The sequence below is a fragment of the Trypanosoma brucei genome, chromosome 10 (genome assembly GCF_000210295.1).
Source record: "Trypanosoma brucei gambiense DAL972 chromosome 10, complete sequence".
Taxonomy (NCBI): Eukaryota; Euglenozoa; class Kinetoplastea; order Trypanosomatida; family Trypanosomatidae; genus Trypanosoma; species Trypanosoma brucei.
Window position 1 is genome coordinate 2,946,361 of NC_026743.1, and position 19,368 is coordinate 2,965,728.

At 44.1% G+C, this 19,368-nt stretch overlaps 10 protein-coding genes across 10 annotated transcripts; 3 read left to right on the top strand and 7 right to left on the bottom strand.

Annotated features, from left to right (window-relative positions):
* Positions 1-211: 211 nt before the first annotated feature.
* On the top strand, positions 212-529 carry TbgDal_X15220 (hypothetical protein, unlikely; the record flags this gene model as incomplete). The annotated part of the gene is made up of 1 exon (XM_011780385.1): positions 212-529. The coding sequence occupies one exon, from the start codon at positions 212-214 to the stop codon at positions 527-529; it is 318 nt and encodes a 105-aa protein (XP_011778687.1).
* A 46-nt stretch (positions 530-575) lies between these two features.
* On the bottom strand, positions 576-2,468 carry TbgDal_X15230 (chaperone protein DNAj, putative; the record flags this gene model as incomplete). Its single annotated transcript, XM_011780386.1, has 1 exon — positions 576-2,468. One exon carries the CDS (start codon positions 2,466-2,468, stop codon positions 576-578), a length of 1,893 nt encoding a protein of 630 aa, XP_011778688.1.
* A 4,358-nt stretch (positions 2,469-6,826) lies between these two features.
* Positions 6,827-7,129, top strand: TbgDal_X15240 (hypothetical protein, unlikely; the record flags this gene model as incomplete). The annotated part of the gene is made up of 1 exon (XM_011780387.1): positions 6,827-7,129. One exon carries the CDS (start codon positions 6,827-6,829, stop codon positions 7,127-7,129), a length of 303 nt encoding a protein of 100 aa, XP_011778689.1.
* Positions 7,130-8,066: 937 nt separating this feature from the next.
* TbgDal_X15250 (hypothetical protein, unlikely) lies at positions 8,067-8,372 on the bottom strand (the record flags this gene model as incomplete). The annotated part of the gene is made up of 1 exon (XM_011780388.1): positions 8,067-8,372. One exon carries the CDS (start codon positions 8,370-8,372, stop codon positions 8,067-8,069), a length of 306 nt encoding a protein of 101 aa, XP_011778690.1.
* Positions 8,373-9,015: 643 nt separating this feature from the next.
* Positions 9,016-11,559, bottom strand: TbgDal_X15260 (RNA-binding regulatory protein (pumilio family),putative; the record flags this gene model as incomplete). Its single annotated transcript, XM_011780389.1, has 1 exon — positions 9,016-11,559. One exon carries the CDS (start codon positions 11,557-11,559, stop codon positions 9,016-9,018), a length of 2,544 nt encoding a protein of 847 aa, XP_011778691.1.
* A 2,338-nt stretch (positions 11,560-13,897) lies between these two features.
* On the bottom strand, positions 13,898-14,206 carry TbgDal_X15270 (hypothetical protein, unlikely; the record flags this gene model as incomplete). The annotated part of the gene is made up of 1 exon (XM_011780390.1): positions 13,898-14,206. One exon carries the CDS (start codon positions 14,204-14,206, stop codon positions 13,898-13,900), a length of 309 nt encoding a protein of 102 aa, XP_011778692.1.
* Positions 14,207-14,343: 137 nt separating this feature from the next.
* TbgDal_X15280 (hypothetical protein, conserved) lies at positions 14,344-15,954 on the bottom strand (the record flags this gene model as incomplete). The annotated part of the gene is made up of 1 exon (XM_011780391.1): positions 14,344-15,954. One exon carries the CDS (start codon positions 15,952-15,954, stop codon positions 14,344-14,346), a length of 1,611 nt encoding a protein of 536 aa, XP_011778693.1.
* Positions 15,955-16,220: 266 nt separating this feature from the next.
* Positions 16,221-16,919, bottom strand: TbgDal_X15290 (60S ribosomal protein L34, putative; the record flags this gene model as incomplete). Its single annotated transcript, XM_011780392.1, has 1 exon — positions 16,221-16,919. One exon carries the CDS (start codon positions 16,917-16,919, stop codon positions 16,221-16,223), a length of 699 nt encoding a protein of 232 aa, XP_011778694.1.
* A 177-nt stretch (positions 16,920-17,096) lies between these two features.
* Positions 17,097-18,140, bottom strand: TbgDal_X15300 (hypothetical protein, conserved; the record flags this gene model as incomplete). Its single annotated transcript, XM_011780393.1, has 1 exon — positions 17,097-18,140. The coding sequence occupies one exon, from the start codon at positions 18,138-18,140 to the stop codon at positions 17,097-17,099; it is 1,044 nt and encodes a 347-aa protein (XP_011778695.1).
* Positions 18,141-18,370: 230 nt separating this feature from the next.
* On the top strand, positions 18,371-18,784 carry TbgDal_X15310 (hypothetical protein, unlikely; the record flags this gene model as incomplete). The annotated part of the gene is made up of 1 exon (XM_011780394.1): positions 18,371-18,784. One exon carries the CDS (start codon positions 18,371-18,373, stop codon positions 18,782-18,784), a length of 414 nt encoding a protein of 137 aa, XP_011778696.1.
* Positions 18,785-19,368: the final 584 nt, after the last annotated feature.

A 19,368-nucleotide genomic window follows, 5' to 3' on the forward strand; every position in this document is an offset into this window, starting at 1 on the left:
AAAAATACACAACATGCGCATGCAATAAACATCCCTCCCCCCATTTGCGCACGCTCATGAGAACATCACGTGGCGCGCCGTTGCTATGAGGGATGCATTACCTGCTGCTTGTATCACCAGAGCTACTGATATGGAAAGGACCACCCTCTCTTACCTCCTCCCCCAACTGTTGGTACGGTTTACTATCGTTAATGTATAAAAAGTAAGGAATATGTGTGTGGGGAGGAGGAGAGAAAAAACAAACAAACAAACAAGCACCAAGTCGAACAATTACTCGCAATTACAGCAATGGCATTCGAGAACTTGCCATAATCCGCTGCAATGTACAAAGATGACCTTGATGCCCAGGTTCTTGTTGCAAGTCACATGCGGCACTGCTCACAAAACCGCACTGCTGCTGTCCCACAAATGTACAAAGTGCCCCCAACAAAACAGAGAAAAAGAAAATCATGACACACGAAAAAAAAAAACCCAGTATCCATATGGTATGTCTCGAGAACAACGAGGGACAAATCTAAAAAGCTTGTGAGAAATACAACAAAACCAAGGATAGCACAATCATGGACAAAACCTCCTCAACCCTGTGGTTTCCTCAGCTGCTGTACGAGAGCAGCACGTTCCCGTCTGACTGCACAACCTGGAGAGCTTCCCCTTTTGGCAGTTGCTGACAACTTGACATTGAAATTGCTTCCATCACCAACGCTACTCACTCTGCGATGGAAGGTTTTTTGTGGGTCGCGCTGCGCACCGCTTGCTTCACCACGTGTCTGCACGGTAACGCCGCACGGAGGCACTACCGAGATGTCAGGTTTAGCTTCGTTTACATTGACTGCTGCACGTGCAGAAATGTCAGAAATAAAGCGTAATTCTCTTTCATAAGGAAGTTGCACTGCCAACGACTTGAGGGCATGCTGGAGGCGCTCAACTTCCTTCTGCAGTGAAGCAGTGATAACCGCATTCGACTTACGCTCTGCTAACCTTGCTTGTTCTCCATACTTCATATATACAATATGTCGCTCGTTCGCTCTCCGCCTTATCAGCTGCGTCACCTCGTCTTTTTCGGCCTCTTGCAATTGATGTCGGGCTCCGCACTCGTGCATAGATACATACAACATGTTTCGAAACAACCTTTCCTCCTCCTCAATGCGTCCCCGTTGTCTTTTTAATAACTTGTTCATCACTAGTTTCCTTTGGAAAAGGCTTAGCATACACCGATAACTGAGCAGCGTACTCTCATATTCCTGCTTTATGCTCAACCTCCTTGTACTTTCGCGCTCCTGTAGAACAATTGTAGCAAAGCTAATTGCTTCATCTGTGTACAGCATTTTGTACTGTCTATTACACATACTTATGAAGAAGCCCGGGTTGTTCGCAAACATTGGATACCTCCTTTCTTCTTCCAACAGGTGTAGGACCTCCCGCGCGAGGTGGTTTTCTTCAACATACACAGCCCGCTGCCACAACTCTTTCGTCTGTAAGTACAGGAGTTTCATACGAAGTCCTGCGGCAGCCTCAATAGCCCTACGAACCGTATTCTCACTTTCTATCAATGCTGCCCCGCGAGGTCGCAGTCCTGTTGGCCTAATTCGCTGCTCTGATTCTCGCCCCACCCTTCGGTGCAGCACCGTCTCGGACTCGTTGTTTACAACCGATCGGTTTCTAGTTCCCATTCGTTTATTCAAACCGTCTGTGGAGGCGCAGCGGGTTCTCGGTGAGGGCGTGAACATGCTACTGCTGATGCTGGTGCTCATCCGGGGATGCTGCGCGGCAGAGGAACGGACTGTGGGTCTACCATTATCTGCAGAAATATGGGCTGATGTACCGCGCTGCACCCGTGATGAATTCGTACGCCTGGCACTATTAACAGCCCTATGTAACTGGAAAATGTGCTGCGTCTCCTCTCGCCTCATCTGTTGCTTGCGAAGGGCCTCCCGCTCCCGTTCCCATTGCTCACGCTTTTCCTGCTCCCATCGCTTGCGGAGTTCCGCCTGGTGTTCTTTCTCGCGCTTCCTGAAAAACATCCGCTGCTCTTTCGTATAGAGTGATGGTCGTACTCCCCGTGGTGTGCTAACGGAGGGCGCGCGTCGACCTGGCCGCTCTGCCTTCCGTAGTGCATATGTGTTGAGCTCTTCATAGATGCTGGTGGTTGCACAATGTGTGGGTACTTTACCTCCTTTCGCAACCGAACGGGGTGTGGTACTACCGCATCTGACCGAGCCCACACCAAGCGGCTGACGCACTCGCAACGCCGTGTCGTATTTCCTCTTTTTCTCTTCGTTGGAAAGAATCTCATACGCTAGGGTAACGCATCTAAACCTCTCTGCTGCCGTCGGGTCGTGTAGATTTTTGTCCGGATGATACTTAAGGACGAGGGTTTTGTAAGCCTGTCTCACCTCCTCAATGCTACTGAAATCTGGAAGGTGGAGTGTCTGATAAAGTCGCCTTGATCGCTCAAGGTCATTGTTCATAACGCTCAAAGACACCGCCTTCCCCTCCCCTCCTGGTTAAGAGTTTCGACAGATGCTTCTGATCCCTGTGAAGGAGGATAAGCACGGGAAGATGGAATAAAACAACAACAAAAACAAACGAAGCAACGAAGTCAAATGCCAATTGAAAGCCGACTCGACGTTATCACTGGTGTTGGTTGCAGCCCTCTCTTTCTCTTTTTAAAAAAATTTTGTTTTCTTCTGCCCACGACCCCCAACTTTCGCGATGCCTTCTTGCCTCTACTGAGTCTTCGACTCCGCTTCCCTAGCTCCCGTCTTACGAGATGTGGCGTGTCTCCCCAACTCAGTTTTCTTTTACCACAACCATAAGTAATGTTCATACATTGGAACAAGAAGAGATACAACGAGAAGGGGGAAAGAAATGAATTAGAGAAAGAGAGATTTTCACGGGCAGTAAACACAACAAAGAATTTAAGTGTAAAACACTGTAAAGGATGGGTGAAAACGAGAATACCCCTCCCAAAACAACAACAACAACAAATATAATCTAATGGAACGCAAACGACAAACCGATGCCTTTTCCCCCCACTGCTTATTTGTTCAACTGTTTGGTGGCTTCTTCATATCCTACGATTAAGCAAAACTAATGACAAAAAACGGATTGAAGGAAAAGTAAAAGGAGGAGGAGGAGGGAAATGATTCAAACAGGTTCCACCAAAAATATGCACAGGTCAACGTAGAGTCAATTTACAAAAGATGATAACAGGGGCAGCATATATATAATATTTATAATATATAGTATATATTATAGCTTATTTATTTATTTATAAACGTAATTATATTTGCATAAATCTGCGACGGTTGCTGCACGCCTCACATGCGGTCAAAGGAACACAACAACACACCAACAAGACGCAACACAGCACGGGTAGGTGAGAAGCGATAGGAAAAAAGTAAAACAAAAAAGGAAATAAAAACAGAATGAAGTAAATTTTTTTTTTTAAAAAAAAAAGAAGCCGAAAACTAAACAAAACAATGATGGAGGGACATATGCAGATAGACACAGTGATTGATGGAGCGATGGACGGAGTCAAGTTACAGTTGTAAGGGAGATACAGAGTTCACTGTGTAAACATAAATATATACATATTTAAAGTATTTTTCTTTTTTTTTTTTTGCGACACATGCCTACACTATATGCTGCTGTCCGTCATATATAGGTGTTGTACCGAAGAAGAGAGTGAGCATTGGATGAAATATATATATATATATATATATATAAAGAAGCAAAAACAAAAAAAAAGTCTCAAACAAACATTGGGGGGGAGGGAGGGAAACCGTAAAGGAAAATATAACGAAAAAGATAAAACTGCTAAAAAACGAAAGGGTATTTAAACCCCTTTTATTTACATACGACCGCGGCAGGGGCACCACAAAAAAAAAAAACAACAACACTTTTTCCACCTTCAGCTTTCAGGTTATCATTATCTTGTATTGCTATCGTTTTTATTATCTTTTGATTGCTGCTGCTGATGCAACCGCCCAACTTGGTAAAGGGGCGAGGTGTTTATCTGAATGCGTGTTTAGAATGAAAAGAAACAGAAAGAGGAAGAAAAAAAAAGAAGGGAAGGGAAAAGGTAAAAGTTTGGTGGTTATTACAACGCCGTTTTGGCACATGAAGGAAGTTGTGCACACTCAACTCGCCATCTCTTCCTCTTCTGTTATAGACAATACCAAAACAAAACAAGAAATATCAACACCAGTAAATATTAAAACGAAAAAAAAAAGCAAGCAGATAAAAGCAATAATTGAAAAGAAATCTATCCCACACAAATTAATGGAAAAAAAAACAAATCGCACTTGCCAATTCTTTGTTTTCTTTTGTTTTTTAAAAGAAAAGGCACAAGAGTTCAGGAGGAGTATGCAGGCCAAAAGAAAAAAAAAACAACAAAAAGTATTGGCGTACAACTCACCACACCATCATCATCACCATTACAAGTTGGTAAGGGACTTCAAACAACTTCACTTACCAAACTCTTCTTCCCATCCAATTTAATTCCATCGCGGTCACATCGTCACCGTTTTTTTTTCTTTCGTTCTTATTATTTTCTTTTTTTTTTTTGATATGTATATATATATATATATATTAAATTGTTACTGCTATCATCATCCCACAGTTTGATGCTGTCACGGCCACCTGCGACGGCCTGACCATTTCGGTTCATAATACCCAAAACCAACAAAAAGCGTTATCATCATCGTTATTGTGCGAAGGGATTTGTGTGTGTCCTTTTTGCACGTGGGCTTCCTTTATTTTCTTCCTTCCACTCGCTACTTCTTCTTTCCAACTCCTCATAAAAAAGGAGGAAGTAGTGCCTTCATGAGGAATAACGACAAGAATCAGCTAAAAACAAAAACAATAACAATAACAATAATAAAAACGAAAACAACAAAACAGAAAAAGGTCCGTAACGGACACAACACAACGAAACGAAAAAAGGTCAGCATGAAGGCGCTTGTGCAAAGAGAGAAAAAAAAAAGGAGGATCTGATAATAAAACTACGGGTAAAAGTCAATGTTCGAGTTCACAATATCAGCTTTCAGAAGCCGTATTTAACGACGTTTTTTTTTCCCCCCCTCCTCTCTTTCTTTCTTTCTTTCCTTTTTTTTTTGGTTTTAGGTTTATGAAAAAAATCATATATATATATATATATGTAGTTAAAAAAGTATGTAAATGACCTGCTTGATATTCCCTGATCCATCTCGCGACTACTTCCCCCCTTCCTCTTTACCATTTTCGTCCTTTTTTTTTCTATTCGTTTTACACAACTTATTTTTTAAAAATATTTTTTTTAAAAATTAAGAGTCGTAAAGAAGACAAGCGAATATTAAAAGCACGAACATAACAACAGACGATTCACAAAATATTGTCTCCCTCCCGTTTTCGAAAAGTTGGGACACGAGGCCTAAACAACAACAACAAAAAAAAAACATCATCGTTACAACGATGTTTCATGTGGCAAAAGGAAAACAAAAAAAAAAAGACAAAAACAAAAACAAAAACACAACCGCAACAATACCATGCGGAAGGGAAGATAGGAAAGTTTGTTTTTTTTTGAAATAATAGTAATAATAATAATAATAATTATTATTATTACTACTACTACTGCTACCATGGTGTCATCTCTGACATTTCTGGGTTTCCACATGGTATTGTTATAGTTGGTGTTGCAGTTGTGATATATATATATATATATATAAATATGTACCCATCCCAATTTATTAAAATACAAGTCTAAAAAAAAAATTTATTATCATTACTTCGTTTTGGACCTCACCCGTAATAAACCCTCCCCCACCACATTCTTTTCCGAGACGTACCACACCAAAACAAAACAAAAAACAAAAAAAGAAGAAGAAGGGAGAAACTAAAAAAACAACAACAACACCAACAAATAGAAGGTGCGTGTGTGGAAGAGAGAGAGAGAAGAGGGAGAGAGGAAATGGGGGGAAAAAAAAAGATTAACCATCAACGCTTCCAGATATCTCTCTCTTTTTTTTTTCCTTCTCCCTTTTTATTTTGATTTTTGTGCGCGTAGTCACTTAATATATGGTTTTCAGAAAAGCAAAAGAAAAAAAAAACAACAACAGCAGACAACAAAAGAAGAAGAATAAAAATAAAAAAACAAAATCAAAAGGCACACATATCGTGCAAAAAAAAAAAAAGAAACCCTTATAGAACATCATATTCCCTTTCCTTATGCCACCACACCGTCACCTTCCCCCATCTGCATCTGCCTCCACCTCAGCCAATTAAAAAAAAAAAAGCAAAAACCAAAACCAAAAACAACAAAAAACCATAAACGAAAAGTAAAATAAAATAAAGACTATAAATAAGACGAGACAAGAATAAAACAACAGGAGTGGCACCGGCAGCGTTACAAGTAAATATGAAATGGAGGGAAGGGGAGGAGGAGGAGGAGGGGGTAAAATTTTTTTTAAAAAAAGGAAGGGACGCTCACGAAGGAGGGTTGGAGTTTGGATCTGGGAATGATGTACTCTACAAAACAAAACAACAACAACAACAACAACAACACACCACACGGAAATCATATGTGTAGTCGTCTCCACGTATTTAAACAGACGTGAAGAAGAAGAAGAGGGATTGAGGGATTGGTAAGAAGGGTTGCCCTCCCATCGACGCGCTGTTAAAATTAGAAGGACTTTAAAATCTCTCTCTCTCTCTCTCTCTCTCTCTCTTGTTCTTATTTATTTATTTTTGCTTATTGTTCTGCTCCTACATATTAACTCAATCACACACAGATATGTAAATAAATAAACGAATACACTAGTACATATATGCATATATATATATATATATGAATGTATATGTATACCCTACTCATTTCATTTTATTTTCTTTAAACCGTCAGCTTCAGCATTCTCAGTTACTCACGCATTCTTTATTTACTTCTCTTTGTTTTCATTGCGCTTGCGTTTGTATGTGGGATGAAAAGAATATAACAACAATAACAATATTAATGGTAATAACACGTCCCAATAAACCACAACCAAAAACCAGTAAGCAAAATACAAATGGGAAAGGGGTGGAAAGAAAAAAAGAAAACACATTCGTTACAACAAACAGACGCACAAACTCGGAGTATATGCACACCAAATGAAGCAAACTCAACGTGAAAGTCATACCGACCGAACAGCTGAAATAACAAACAAATCATCACACATTTGAAGTCAAATCAAAAACTAACGGCATCCATGAGCTTTTTTGCCCTTCCGCTCACAGTGTAGTGAGGAAACAAAAAAAAACAGGTAAGGGCACAACTGCATCATAGAAGTGAAGTGAAGTGAAGTGAAGAGAGAAAGTTATAAAATATCTCTGCACTTCCCTCTCTGCCTACGTTCGTGATCGGTGCAAGCGGAGTTTCGCAAACAAAATCAAAAAAAAACATAAAGTCAAAACAACACATTCAAAATGCACTCCCCTCCACTTTTTCTCTTTATTTCCTCCGGTTTTTATTTCATTCTGGTCACACATCCCAGTCTGTCACATCACATCACATTTGCCCCTTCGCTTATTATTTTTATTATATTTCCTCACCTACATTTTCCTCTTCTTTTTTTTTTCATTAGTTATGTTTCTTTTTTTTTTCTTTGCTGTCTTCTACTTTTTCCATTCGCAGTGAAAGTAGTTTCCCCACTGACGTATTTTTATTTTCTTCTCTTAATATAAGTATACCTATCATTAGGTATTTTGTCTGAACAAATATATATATATATATATATATATAAATATAACCGTACATACCCATACATATATATATATATTTTTTTAAAAAATTTTCTCTGACTTACATTTAGACAAAGTGGAAGATATCCCTCCCTCTCTCTTTTCTTATATTTGCTTTTGAGATTCACTCTTCGCCTATTATAATCACTGTTATATATTTTTGTTTTGTTTTTACCTACGTATCATGCGTGCCGACGGCAATGTGTAAAAAGGAAGGAAGTGAAAGGGGGGAGGAATGATGGACTCGAAAAATTTTTAGTTTTTCTTCTCATCTATTTATTTTTATCTTATTTATTTTTGTATTTTCCGGCTCACAGTTTCTTTTCCTTTGTAATTTTTCTTGAGCATGTGGCAATAGTAGACATCGACCACGGGTTAAGTTTGTTCACACAATCACAAATGAAAGAAACTAAAAGAAACAGAAAAAAAAACACCAATAATAATAATAATGGTAATAGTAATAACAAGCGAAAGACATAACTCGATTCTTTTGTAATTTCTTTTCCTTTTTTTCTTTTTCTCCACACAGACACAGAACAACAGCTGCAACGACAATCATATCCACACACACACACAAACACATAATATAAACAGTTGAAAGCAGGCACCAATGCCATGCAGAAGGATGGAAAATGAAGATGGAATTGGGGTAATTAACTAAATAAGGATCACAAAACAAAACAAAGACGCACACACAAACACATAAAGAAAGGAAAAAAAACAAAAGGAATATAACGGAGGTGTGGGAAGGAAAACATTAACGGGGTGGAGAGCCAAAAGTACATATAAATGAATGGACCCATATTCCTCTTTCTGTTTCTCCTTCCTTTCCCTCCGAGTTCAAAATGAGATTTTGGTGACTCATATATATATATATATATTCTTTACATTTTTACCTTCATTTTCATTATGATGCGCGGAAAATAACATTAAAGGAAAACGGAAAGAAATGTATATACTCACACGCACAAACTCATCTGGACGTAAACGTACGTGAAGGCGTCTTTTTTTTTCCTTTTTCTTTTTTTAAATAAAGGAGGGGGCCCTTAGTTGGAAGTTTGTCTTCTCCCTTCTAATACCTGAAAACTTTACCTTTAAAGCCAACGTGCATTTCGAAAACAGCTATCACAGCAATATTAAAGGGATAAAAAAAAACAAATGAAGCAACGACAACAATAACAACACGTCCCCCCCCCCCCCACTAACAAACAAACATCCGCGTAGATAAACGCTAACACCTGCATGACGCTCCTCTACCGCCTACAGCGTTGGCATGCAGGAGTAAAAACTCTGAGCCCCACCTCGGTAGAAAACCCTTGGGGCTAAAGTTGCGGGATACGCCTGAAACGGATGTGCAAAACCATCAGAAGGTGTGGGACTCATAATTTCCCCACGACCCCGCGTGTACACGAGCCCTGCCGAGTACATGTCCCGCCCATCCGACATTGAGCGTTGAGGTGGAGACATCATGCCTGGGAAACATGCCTGACTACTGATTGCCAGGCCGGGTGTGCCCATGGGAAGTTGTTGTGGTTGCTGCGGCGGCGGCGGCGGCGCACGCGTCATAATCATCGTGTCGGTTGGGGAACCAATATAACCGTAACCACAGTGTGCACCACCAGTTGTTGCAAGTGGGAGCATAGGTTGACCACCAAGCGCAACAGCACCTGGAGACGGCTGCGGATATGTATTGCCAGGGATCATCGAGTGTTCTACCAAACTCATGGAGTTACTGTGAATCCCCTGCGTGTTACTCATGCTGCTGTGGCCCGTCGAACTTTGTCTTGGTTTCCGACTTCCTCCGCGACCCATACTACTCGGAGAATGTGAACCATTAAAGTCACAGGGGAAACTTCCACCATACACAGCACCCGCCTCTCCCCACAGTGGCATGCCCATGCACTCCATTTTCTGTACAAGGTGCTGTCCATATACAGAGCAACGTATGGTGTGGAGGTGCGGCCTTATCTGCTCCGCAATGTGCTGCTGCTGTGCCTTTGTCACTTGCTGGAGTAAACGTTGGACGACATAGTTTGCGTACTGATCCTGCATCATAAGCACGAGGTAGTTGCCATCTTCTGAAGCACCTAAAGGATGGGTGAGCGTCTCTACAACTTGCTGCAGTTCTTCTGCATTTGCCTTGATAATAGTTTTTTCGGCAACATTAGACGCAAATTTGCTACACGAAAGGGCATATACGTGCGGTATTAACTGAGTCACGAAGCGTTGTCGTAGTTCCTCAGGCGCATTCAAAAGAGCATACTGCACAACATAATTTCCATACTGGTCCATCACGTACTCATGTACATTCTCGAGCACGGCTTCTAACATGGGGCGAATGTTCACTCCATGTGCTGTAGAACACCTCTCGAAAACGCACTGCAACACACGGCAACCGTACGGGTGACGCGAAAGCGCCTTTAAGTGCGGCATGAAGGAGTCCACCAACAGCTGCGTCTTCTCTGGGATGACTTCAATGAGTTTCTGGGCTACGTGGTTAGCGTTTTGGTCAAATATACATTCTACAAGGCAATCCTTTAGCTCGAAGAGCACCTCCTCCCGCTTCTCCGGTGAGGCCTTTTCCAACATCTTCTGGATTACGCGGCAGCCGTACATCTGAAACGAGTACTCCTTTAACCTTCCGCTAACTTGCTTTATGAGTCGTTTGCACATGTCACTCTCAGTAGGTAGCATGTCCAACAACTTCTGTAAAACATAATTTCCAAATACGTCAATAATCAATTCATGTGTACGCGGAAACACCTCGTTGAAGATCGGTTCGATGTTCTCCGGATTATTTAGGAGACGTTGTACACAGCGGCTTCCGTCCTGATCCTTGCAAAGGGAAACAACCTGCAACCTGAATTCGTCAGAGACAGCAAGGGCATGATTCGATTCAAGATTATCGCGTGCTGTTGTCGGTTCTTCGTTTGTGAACCTGTCACCACCAACTTCACCGTTACTAGGCTGCTTAAATGCACCGTTCTTCTGTCCATAGTTTGACGTAGAACGGTTCCTGCTGCTGCCTGGTGCCCGTCGTGAGAGTGTATCAACTTGCTGAGGTTGTTGCCCACTGGATGTGTCCTGTTGCGTCAACGAGCCGTTTTGCATTTCTTCGCCGTTGGCTTTCATATTCGCGAGGTCAACAGCACCAACGTTTACACTAAACGAACCGCTACTACCGGGTGCTGCGGAGGGTGGCTCGAGGGAGCCCATGGCCGAATGAAGCCGCTTGAAACCTTCCGTCTCCCCTCCTGTGGGAGCGGCGTCCCGCGACCCCCTCCGCGGCGGTGAGGCGCTCCCGCTGTTCAGCCTCGCCACTTCGCCGCAGAGGTCATGCCTTGGCGTGCGCTCTCCTACTGAAGTTCCTACTGCTGTGGAGCCCGTCACTTTAGTTGTGCCGCTGTCACCGACAACTCCGACACCGTCTTGCGGTTGTGTGTTGGTGGCGGAGGTGCCACGTCTTCCTGCACCACTGCCACGTCTTCCGAAGTTATTGGAGCGTAGCGGAACAAGCATGCGCGGGTCACGGGGGTATTTGGAGTAATATTCCCGGTGATATTCCTCTGCATATCGGTACTCCTCCTCTGGGGGAACGTCCGCCTCAAGGCTACCAATACAAAGCGTCCCATCGGATGAAAACATGGTGAGAACCATAGGCGCCGTTTCAGCCCGCCGCACGTCACGCGGGTCGGCAAGTAAAGCCCCACTGCCACTGAATATATCGTCGGCTCCAGCAAGCCAATCTGCTTCACCGCTGCCTGGTGGCGTGTTTGATGAGACGGGTTCGTCCCAACCAGACATGTTTCGTGCTGCAATCCGTTTCAAACGTTCGTATCACTTTACGTAATCTCCCCACTTCGGTATTTCGTAAGATGTTTTTCTTTAGGTACCCCCTCCCTTTCCAATATCGTCTTGTTATGCGTTATAGGAACAGTTTCCGTCTCGGTGTTTGTTCTCACCTTTTCCCTTCTTTTGTTTCCCACCCTTTAATTTTCTAGGCGTTGGCTCCCCTCTGCCCCTTTCCCCCTTCGCTTTCGTTCGCCCGCTTCTCCTATATATACCCTGCACCCGAAGGAGTAAGAACGGGGTTTTTGTCCCTCAACCTGCCTTTCGCCCCCCCTCCTTTACTGTGTGGTAGCAACGCTAACGTACTTTTGTCGACTATTAATAATTATTTTTGCTTTGCCTGTTTTCTTTTCCCCTTCTCCCTCCTATGCACCTATTTGAACGGCTCGCTGTATGTTTAATCGAGCGCGCACGAAGAGAAGGATGAGATAATAGCGATAATAGTAAACAAGATCCAAGCCAATGCAACATATATATAAATATATAAAGAGGCGTTCACGACACTGCAATCCCCTCCCTTTCGCCATTTTTTTTTTTGCATTCAGGATAGGCTGAAACTCCCATCGAATTCACGCATGCACGCGACACACACACGAAAAAAAAAAATGAAATAAAAAAGAAAAGATTACTGGATCGCATGTATAATTAAAGAAATTACAGATCTCACATCCTTTCTCGCTCACACACTCTCACATTGCTCTTTTCACTTCATCAACGGAGAGAACCGAACATCCGCATTCTGAGTTGTATTCCACCATTCACTGTTGCAATTGTAAGTGGGTGACGGTGGCACGCTTTCTCAAAAATAATAATAATAATAATAATAATAATAAAATAATAATAAATAATAGCAACAACAAAGAAGTTGGAATTCCGTCCCCCCCAAAAAAAATTCTTCCTCACTACCCCCTTTCCTCCGGTATAGAAAATTTCACACTCTCACATGATTATGGACAAATGAACACAATACAAGAGCACCTCTTCCTGTTAGTTCTCGCTTGGTTTCTACATGCAGTATTAAAAAAAAAAAAAATGGGACGCCGCTATCGGTCACAGCAACAGGTGTAGACACAAGATGCGATTCGATATGCGGAAGGGTGAATCATGGTTTCTCATTTATCTTTTCATATCTTCTCGCGTGGCATGTTGTTAAATAGTTTTTCCGTATTCGTCTTCACCATCCTTCAAAGTTATTCGCGAGAGAAAGCGAAACCTCTCGAAGAGAATAAGGAAAGACAGTGAAAAGAAAGTTAATATAACAACACGCTATGTTGTGTGTGTGGGAGGGTGATACGAGATAGAAACAAAAATGGTAAGGACCATTTGTGAAGTGGCAACACGTTTTGGATTGCGTGCTTACACCGTATCCTCCCATTTTTTACCACACGGCGATGTTAGCAACTCATGAACAGGAAGCAACAGCAACGAAGAAAAAAAAAAGTTACAAAAAAAAAGTTACAAAAAAAAAAAAAAAGGAAATTTCCCGCCCACCCCACCCTCTGCACTTCAGTTTTGCGACATTCCGCTTACATCCATCGGATCTCAGATGTACTGAAATGCTCAACGAACACCACCGGCTCTTGATTTGAATGGGAAGGTGCGGCAAGGCTGAAAAAGCAAACAAACAAACAACAGAAACTCAAGAAAGAAAAATGATAAACACACACCTTCTGCCTTTCTTCACATACTGGTTTCAACATTCCTCAACTTATTCTTTTTAAAACCGGCAACGTGTATCAGCGACAAGAACAGGAAACCGGGACTTGAACAAAACACGGTAATGCCTGATTCGTAATGGTGTGGTTGATTATTCGTATATATGGATGCCTTTTTTTTTTTTTTTTTTGAGGGGGATCCACAGTTTTCCCTTTTTGTGTTTTAGTATACCGAAATCCCACTTTCCTTCGAAATATTTTATTCTTTTAATATAATAAAGGTACAATAATGATGACATAACCAAAAATCATGCCATCATCCGTTTTACTCCCGGTTGCCCGCCATCCCAGAAGGGGGAAAAAGCGGTGAATGACCGACGTGAAGACTGTTTAAGTGAATCTACCGAAGATCAGCACGGGAGGAGATGTTCGACAATCCCAAAAAAAGCAGTTCCTCCTCTCCTCCCATTTCCCAATTTCTTATTTATTCCCTTCTAATTTTTCTCATCATTCCCTTTCCTGACAGTTACGAGTCTCTAATGTTTATACACATAACATTCTGCTTAAAAAAGCTTCCGAATTTACAACAACCCACGTGACAGGCGTCTGCTTGGTAGATTTGGCGAGCATTATTCATTTCATTTTTTTAAAAAACTCCTGAACGCATGAAAAGTCGTTCTCGCATTTGTGACACATGCTAAGACACCAGAGAAGAAAAACAAACAAACGAGCGCGCGCACACATACATACATACATACACACACAAACAAACACACATCGCTCCCAAATATATCTGAGTGTGTGTGTGCTGGGTGCGCAAGCCGTGTCCAGCGCAAAACCAGCCACAACGAAACAAGGACAGAAATAACGAGAACGAAAAATAAAGAAATCCTGTTAAGTGCGCGCTTAAAAAAGAAGAGGAAGGAAGAACAACAAGGCATGTTCATATATATATATATATTTACAGATATCGCACATCAACGCCCTTCTAAATTTATCATGTTCTCATTCTTGCCCACTTCCTACAGTGTTATGCGCTTCCCTCCCCTTCCTTCGGAAGCGGATTTTGGTAGCAATGTGCCGCCTATATGGACGGACGGACGACCTGACCGGTGTGCAGCTCACTTCGTGGTTTGCGCATTTGTGTATAAAAACTCTGGAAATAACGCTGCCGTTGAGTTCGGTACCTGCTGTCTATTGCACTTTGCGTACGCTGCAGCCGCAACGCACTCCCATAGTGGGAAAACCGCGTTTCCGAAGTGACTCGTTCCACCGGGTGTCTCTCGCTCGCAGACTCCTCATGGACTGAGTCACACAATCTCATGCACGGAGAGTTAAGAGGTGACAAACCACCCCAAATATTGGATGTACTCGCGCGACTGCGCTCTGTAGCCGCGGACGACTGGGGCTGATATTTTGAGGCGGAAAATAAGCGTGCAAAGACGTTTTCCTTCCCGGAGGGGCTCTTTGGTGCGGCAGTGGCCGCATCTCTGGTAATTGCCTTCTGCTCTTGATGCCCCGACTCCGACACGCCCTTTGCAGTTTTCTTCGATTCTCTTTGCCTTTGCTGGGGTTGTTTTTCATCGTTTCCAAATCCACGGTTGTGTTGTTCATCATGACCCATCTGTAACGGTGCGACCAGTTCACCATTACGGGTGCTTATTGGCTTCTGTGCACATTGGCGTGCAGCCGCTATGCCGCCGACTGGGGAGTGCGTTCGCCCTTCTCTCGTTAGGCGCCTCAAAGCGGCACCACCGCCGCGGCGGACTGCATCCGGCGATGTTCTCATTTTCTCTAATTCTCCCACGCATCTCAATTGATTTGGATGCACAATATAAGTTTGAAGACGTTCATCCCAAGCGGAGCAAGTGGATTGGTTGAATTGCTTCGATGGTCCTTGCGCCGTAACCGTTGGAACGGTGGTCACTGACATTGTAAGGGGGGAGCCTGTGGTATTGAGTTGCGTGTAGTGGTCACCCATGGCTTTGCTCGTTACATGTGTGTTGCTCATTGTGTTGACGGCCACTTCGGTGAGTGGTTGCTTGGCGATTTGATGCCCATGGGACTTTGGTGACGGCATTCGAATAGAGGGCGAAACAGAGCGGCTGTGGGCCGCAGTGCTTTCACAATCGGTCAAAAGTGCCGAATTCCAAATGGTTTGTTGCATCGAGAGAAGAGGCGGTGCCACTTCTGCGGAAGAAAGTGATTCTTTGCTGTTGCTACTGCCACAGAATACCGCCGTGCTGCCTGCATCCCACTCGTTTGACCTAGCACCTTCCACTGAACTATTATCCAACCCTGTTATAATGATAGGGAGGAGCGATGACGCTGACTTTGTCTTGCTCCTTTTTGGTGAGTCCTTCCCGTTGTACGCCCCAAGGAGAAACGCTATCGCCTCATCGGCTGATTGACCCTCAAACACCATTCGCAGTGCGGTACAGCGGTCTTCAGCTGTTGAGTTCACCATAGCTTTTATTTCTGACTCGGACAAGGAACACTTGGAGCGCGAAAGCATCGCTTGAATAGAAGCAGGAATACGTTGGTCTATCCTCTCCCCATCTCCGCCGCGACTCTCGTGGCTAACAGAAGAAGTTGCTGAAGGTTCGACCTTCTTCTTGGGTTTCTTGCGCTGCGCATTGCCTTGGGCATGGTTGCTCGTGGGCACGTTCACCGTTTTCCTTACACTTATCATCATGATCTGGACGAGTGCTGCCTAACTACGCGGAAGAACATACATAATCGAAGGCAGATAATCAAAAAACGAAAAAAAAACGAAGAAAGAGGTTAAACGTTGAGGAAATTTGGAGGAGATGAGTAAAACAGCGGTAGTTTGCTGAGCAGCAGTGTGCAGAGATAGCGCAAGTGATGTCCAAGAAATTTAAATAAGTAAAAGAATCAAAACATGGAGAGCCCGGATGCATTACTATAACCTATACGTGGTCAATGGAGCTTTAGGTGCGATCACTTCTTCAGCTTCGCACCAACAGGGGCCTTACCAGCCTTCCTTTTGGGTGCTTCCTTCTTCGCGATGAGGGATTTGGTGCCAACCTTCGCCGCTACCTTCTTTGCCACGGCAGCCACCTTCTCTTCCTTGCTCTTCCTCTTGGCGGCGCGGCGCTTCTTTTCCTTCTGGACCTTCGCGTGAGCCTTCAGTGCCCGCTTCACGATGCGCTGCTCCTCAATGAGGAAGGCACGGACGATGCGGTCGCGTACCTGTTCGTGGCTCAACACACCACCGTATGGGCGTGAAGTCGTCTTTTGATGACGTGGGGCGAGACGCGCCTTTGTGTGACGCAACGCCTTCGTGCCAGCGAGACGTTTGTGGCCAAGTACCCACGGAGTGTGTGGGCCCTGCGACCGCTTACCGCGCTTCTGCATCACGAGACGGTTTCCGGGTGTTCGCACTAGGCGCATGCGGTTGCCACGCGTGGCGTAATGCATGCGCCGACGGTATTGCACACGGGGGCAAGACATCGCCTTCGTTATCTCCGTGCGCACAAGACCTCCAGAGACTCCTAATCCGCCAGTATTTAAAAGAATGAATACAAAGATAAAGTGAACGAAACAGGAAGTAATCGTGTGAACAGTGGTGAGGATGATGACGTTATACACGAAAAGAGAGGTGCCCGTGCGGAGGAAGGGAGTGTATGCGCAAAGCATCAACGATATGACAGGAGGAGACCATACTGCCTACAAAAAGGAAGGTGGGGTACGTATCATTACCGGTGTACACATGGCAGTCTCGCAATGTAGTGTGATTTGTAAATCTAGGAGAGAGAGACAGAGGGGAGGGGGCGTTTTACTTGCGGATCTAATCGATCGTAACATTACTTATTATTATTTTTTGCTTGGTGGTGGTTCAGAGCCTTGCTCAACAAAACTCGCTTCTGCGTCGCGCAATTTTTGCGCCTGGCGGACTTCAATAAGATCGCCGAAGCGATCAGAGAAAAGTTCCCCACCGCCAGTTACAGCGGAGCCGATATACATGACTGCCCAGTAAATAATATGGATGAAATCCAAGTCTTCTACGGCTGATCGCGGGTATCGCGTGCGTCCTTCAAGCTCCCAGTCGATTTTGTGCCAACCCTTCTCTCTTGCAGCTTCCAAAATAAGGTGGTAGCGTGCTGGGCTGGGGAGTGCTTCCAGGGGGTCTTCCTTCCCGAGTACCTCCATTGAAAGACGATAAATCTCGCTAAAACGCATCCCTGTCACAATTTTTTGGTAATCAGAGCGATCCTCCGGACTTAACAACAACACAGTTTCCACCTCACGGTAGTACATCACAAGTGCAAGAACAACCCCGGTCAACCCCACGATGATTAGAGCAAGATGAGCGATGCGACGCCACCATTTGAACTGGCGCTCCGTTACGTTGCGAAAGGGATACCACATAAATCCGTACCAGCGTGTTTGGGCATAGCGATTGACGATATCGTGTTGCTGCTCTGCTGTCATTTGCATTGTGATACCCTCCTTTCGGCTTCGCCGCTTGCCGTTTAACAGTTCAACTGCTTTCAGAAAGCGAGCAGTACTTCGGTCCTCTTTCGCATCGGTTTTCTGAGGTCTCAGCACAGCGAGGGGGTTAAGCGGCATCGCACGACCTGCTACTTTCCCGAAACCCAGAAAACCACGCCGTCCTTCCTCCACTTCACCGACAGGCATGCCGGTTGTATTTAAAAAGACGTTGGCAGCGGCGACAGTAGTTCGACCCGGGGACGTTGTCGGTGGAACATGTGTCTCCTCCCTTTTTGGTAACCGCAGTCTTCCCGGAGCGGAGCGGTGCCCCCTCCAAGCTAAGAATATCACTGGCAGCCTCGGTATCCGAGAGTAGCCGGCGTTTGTTGCAGCAGGTGGATGGGATTGAATGCGCCACCGCAACATTGGTAGTCAAAGTGCCAAATACAACTAATGCCTTGCCTATGAACTACGATAAACGTGGACAAATTGATCAATGTCAAGTAGACATGCGCACCCTTGTTGAGGCGCGGCGCAGCAATTGATTTAAACTCCGCGGAAGAGTAGCCCCCGGCGGCATCGACCTATGAAAACGTGAGGAAAATGGAAGTAGCGGAAGAGGAAGATTAGAGAATCTTCGTTTTGAGTGACGACATATGGAAGGAAGCCATTCAACTCACAATTACCCCCCCCCCCACACACACACACACACGGTAAAAAGAGGTCCAACGAATAATACGATCCGCACTTCGCACACACAAATATGCATACGCTTTTGTCGCAAAGGCATATATACGTACGAGTATTACATTGTGCCTTTGACTTTGCACAATTTTTTTGTCTTCACTACCTCCCTCTACTCATTTTACCGTTTCCATTCCTTCTCTCCTTCCCGTTATTTCGTACGTTTGTTTTCCCTTTTGCCCCCTTCCCCCACTTCATATCGTCCAAAAAGTGAGCAAGTAAAACAAGAACTGCCCCCACCCCCTACGTTCGCTTCGTTTTGTCCTTTTAAAGTCGTATTTCTTTTCCCTCCAATCCTCTCATCTCAGCTCCCATCTTCGATATAACACTAATATTTTGGTTCGTTCTGAAAACCAAATACGCAACCACCGTGGTGGGCCGTTGAAATAATCGTGAGTGAAGCTGCGCGAATAGTGAGAGAGTAAAATAAGAAAAAAAATGAGAAGGGAGAACAAAAAAATGTACGCAAAACGAACAGGAAGAAAAATATAGTATAAACCAAAACACAAACGCAAACACAATAGGAATAGGAAAAAGGAAAGAAGAAATAATCGTTCCCTGACGTTACATCACCTTTTCATCTCCTGTTATCTTTTCCCACTTTCTCGCACTTCAGTGATAGGATAACTCGTTCGCCTATTTCCCCGTTCACCCGTGCATTACCTAAAGAGAGCCCCCAGCACCTTCTTCATGAGCGCGTGGAGCCACGCCGAATAGCTGACGAATCGGAAGAATGCATCCGTGATTTGTTTTGTGCTTGAGGTGGGTGCGCTTTCATCGTGTAAGTGGCAATTTGGCAGCCCAGTGACGGAATAACACGAGGTATCTGGGGATTCCTTTCTTACCGCTTCCGCACGCTCAAAAACTATATTAGACGATCCCCTGCTACCAGTGACCTCACTGTATAGCA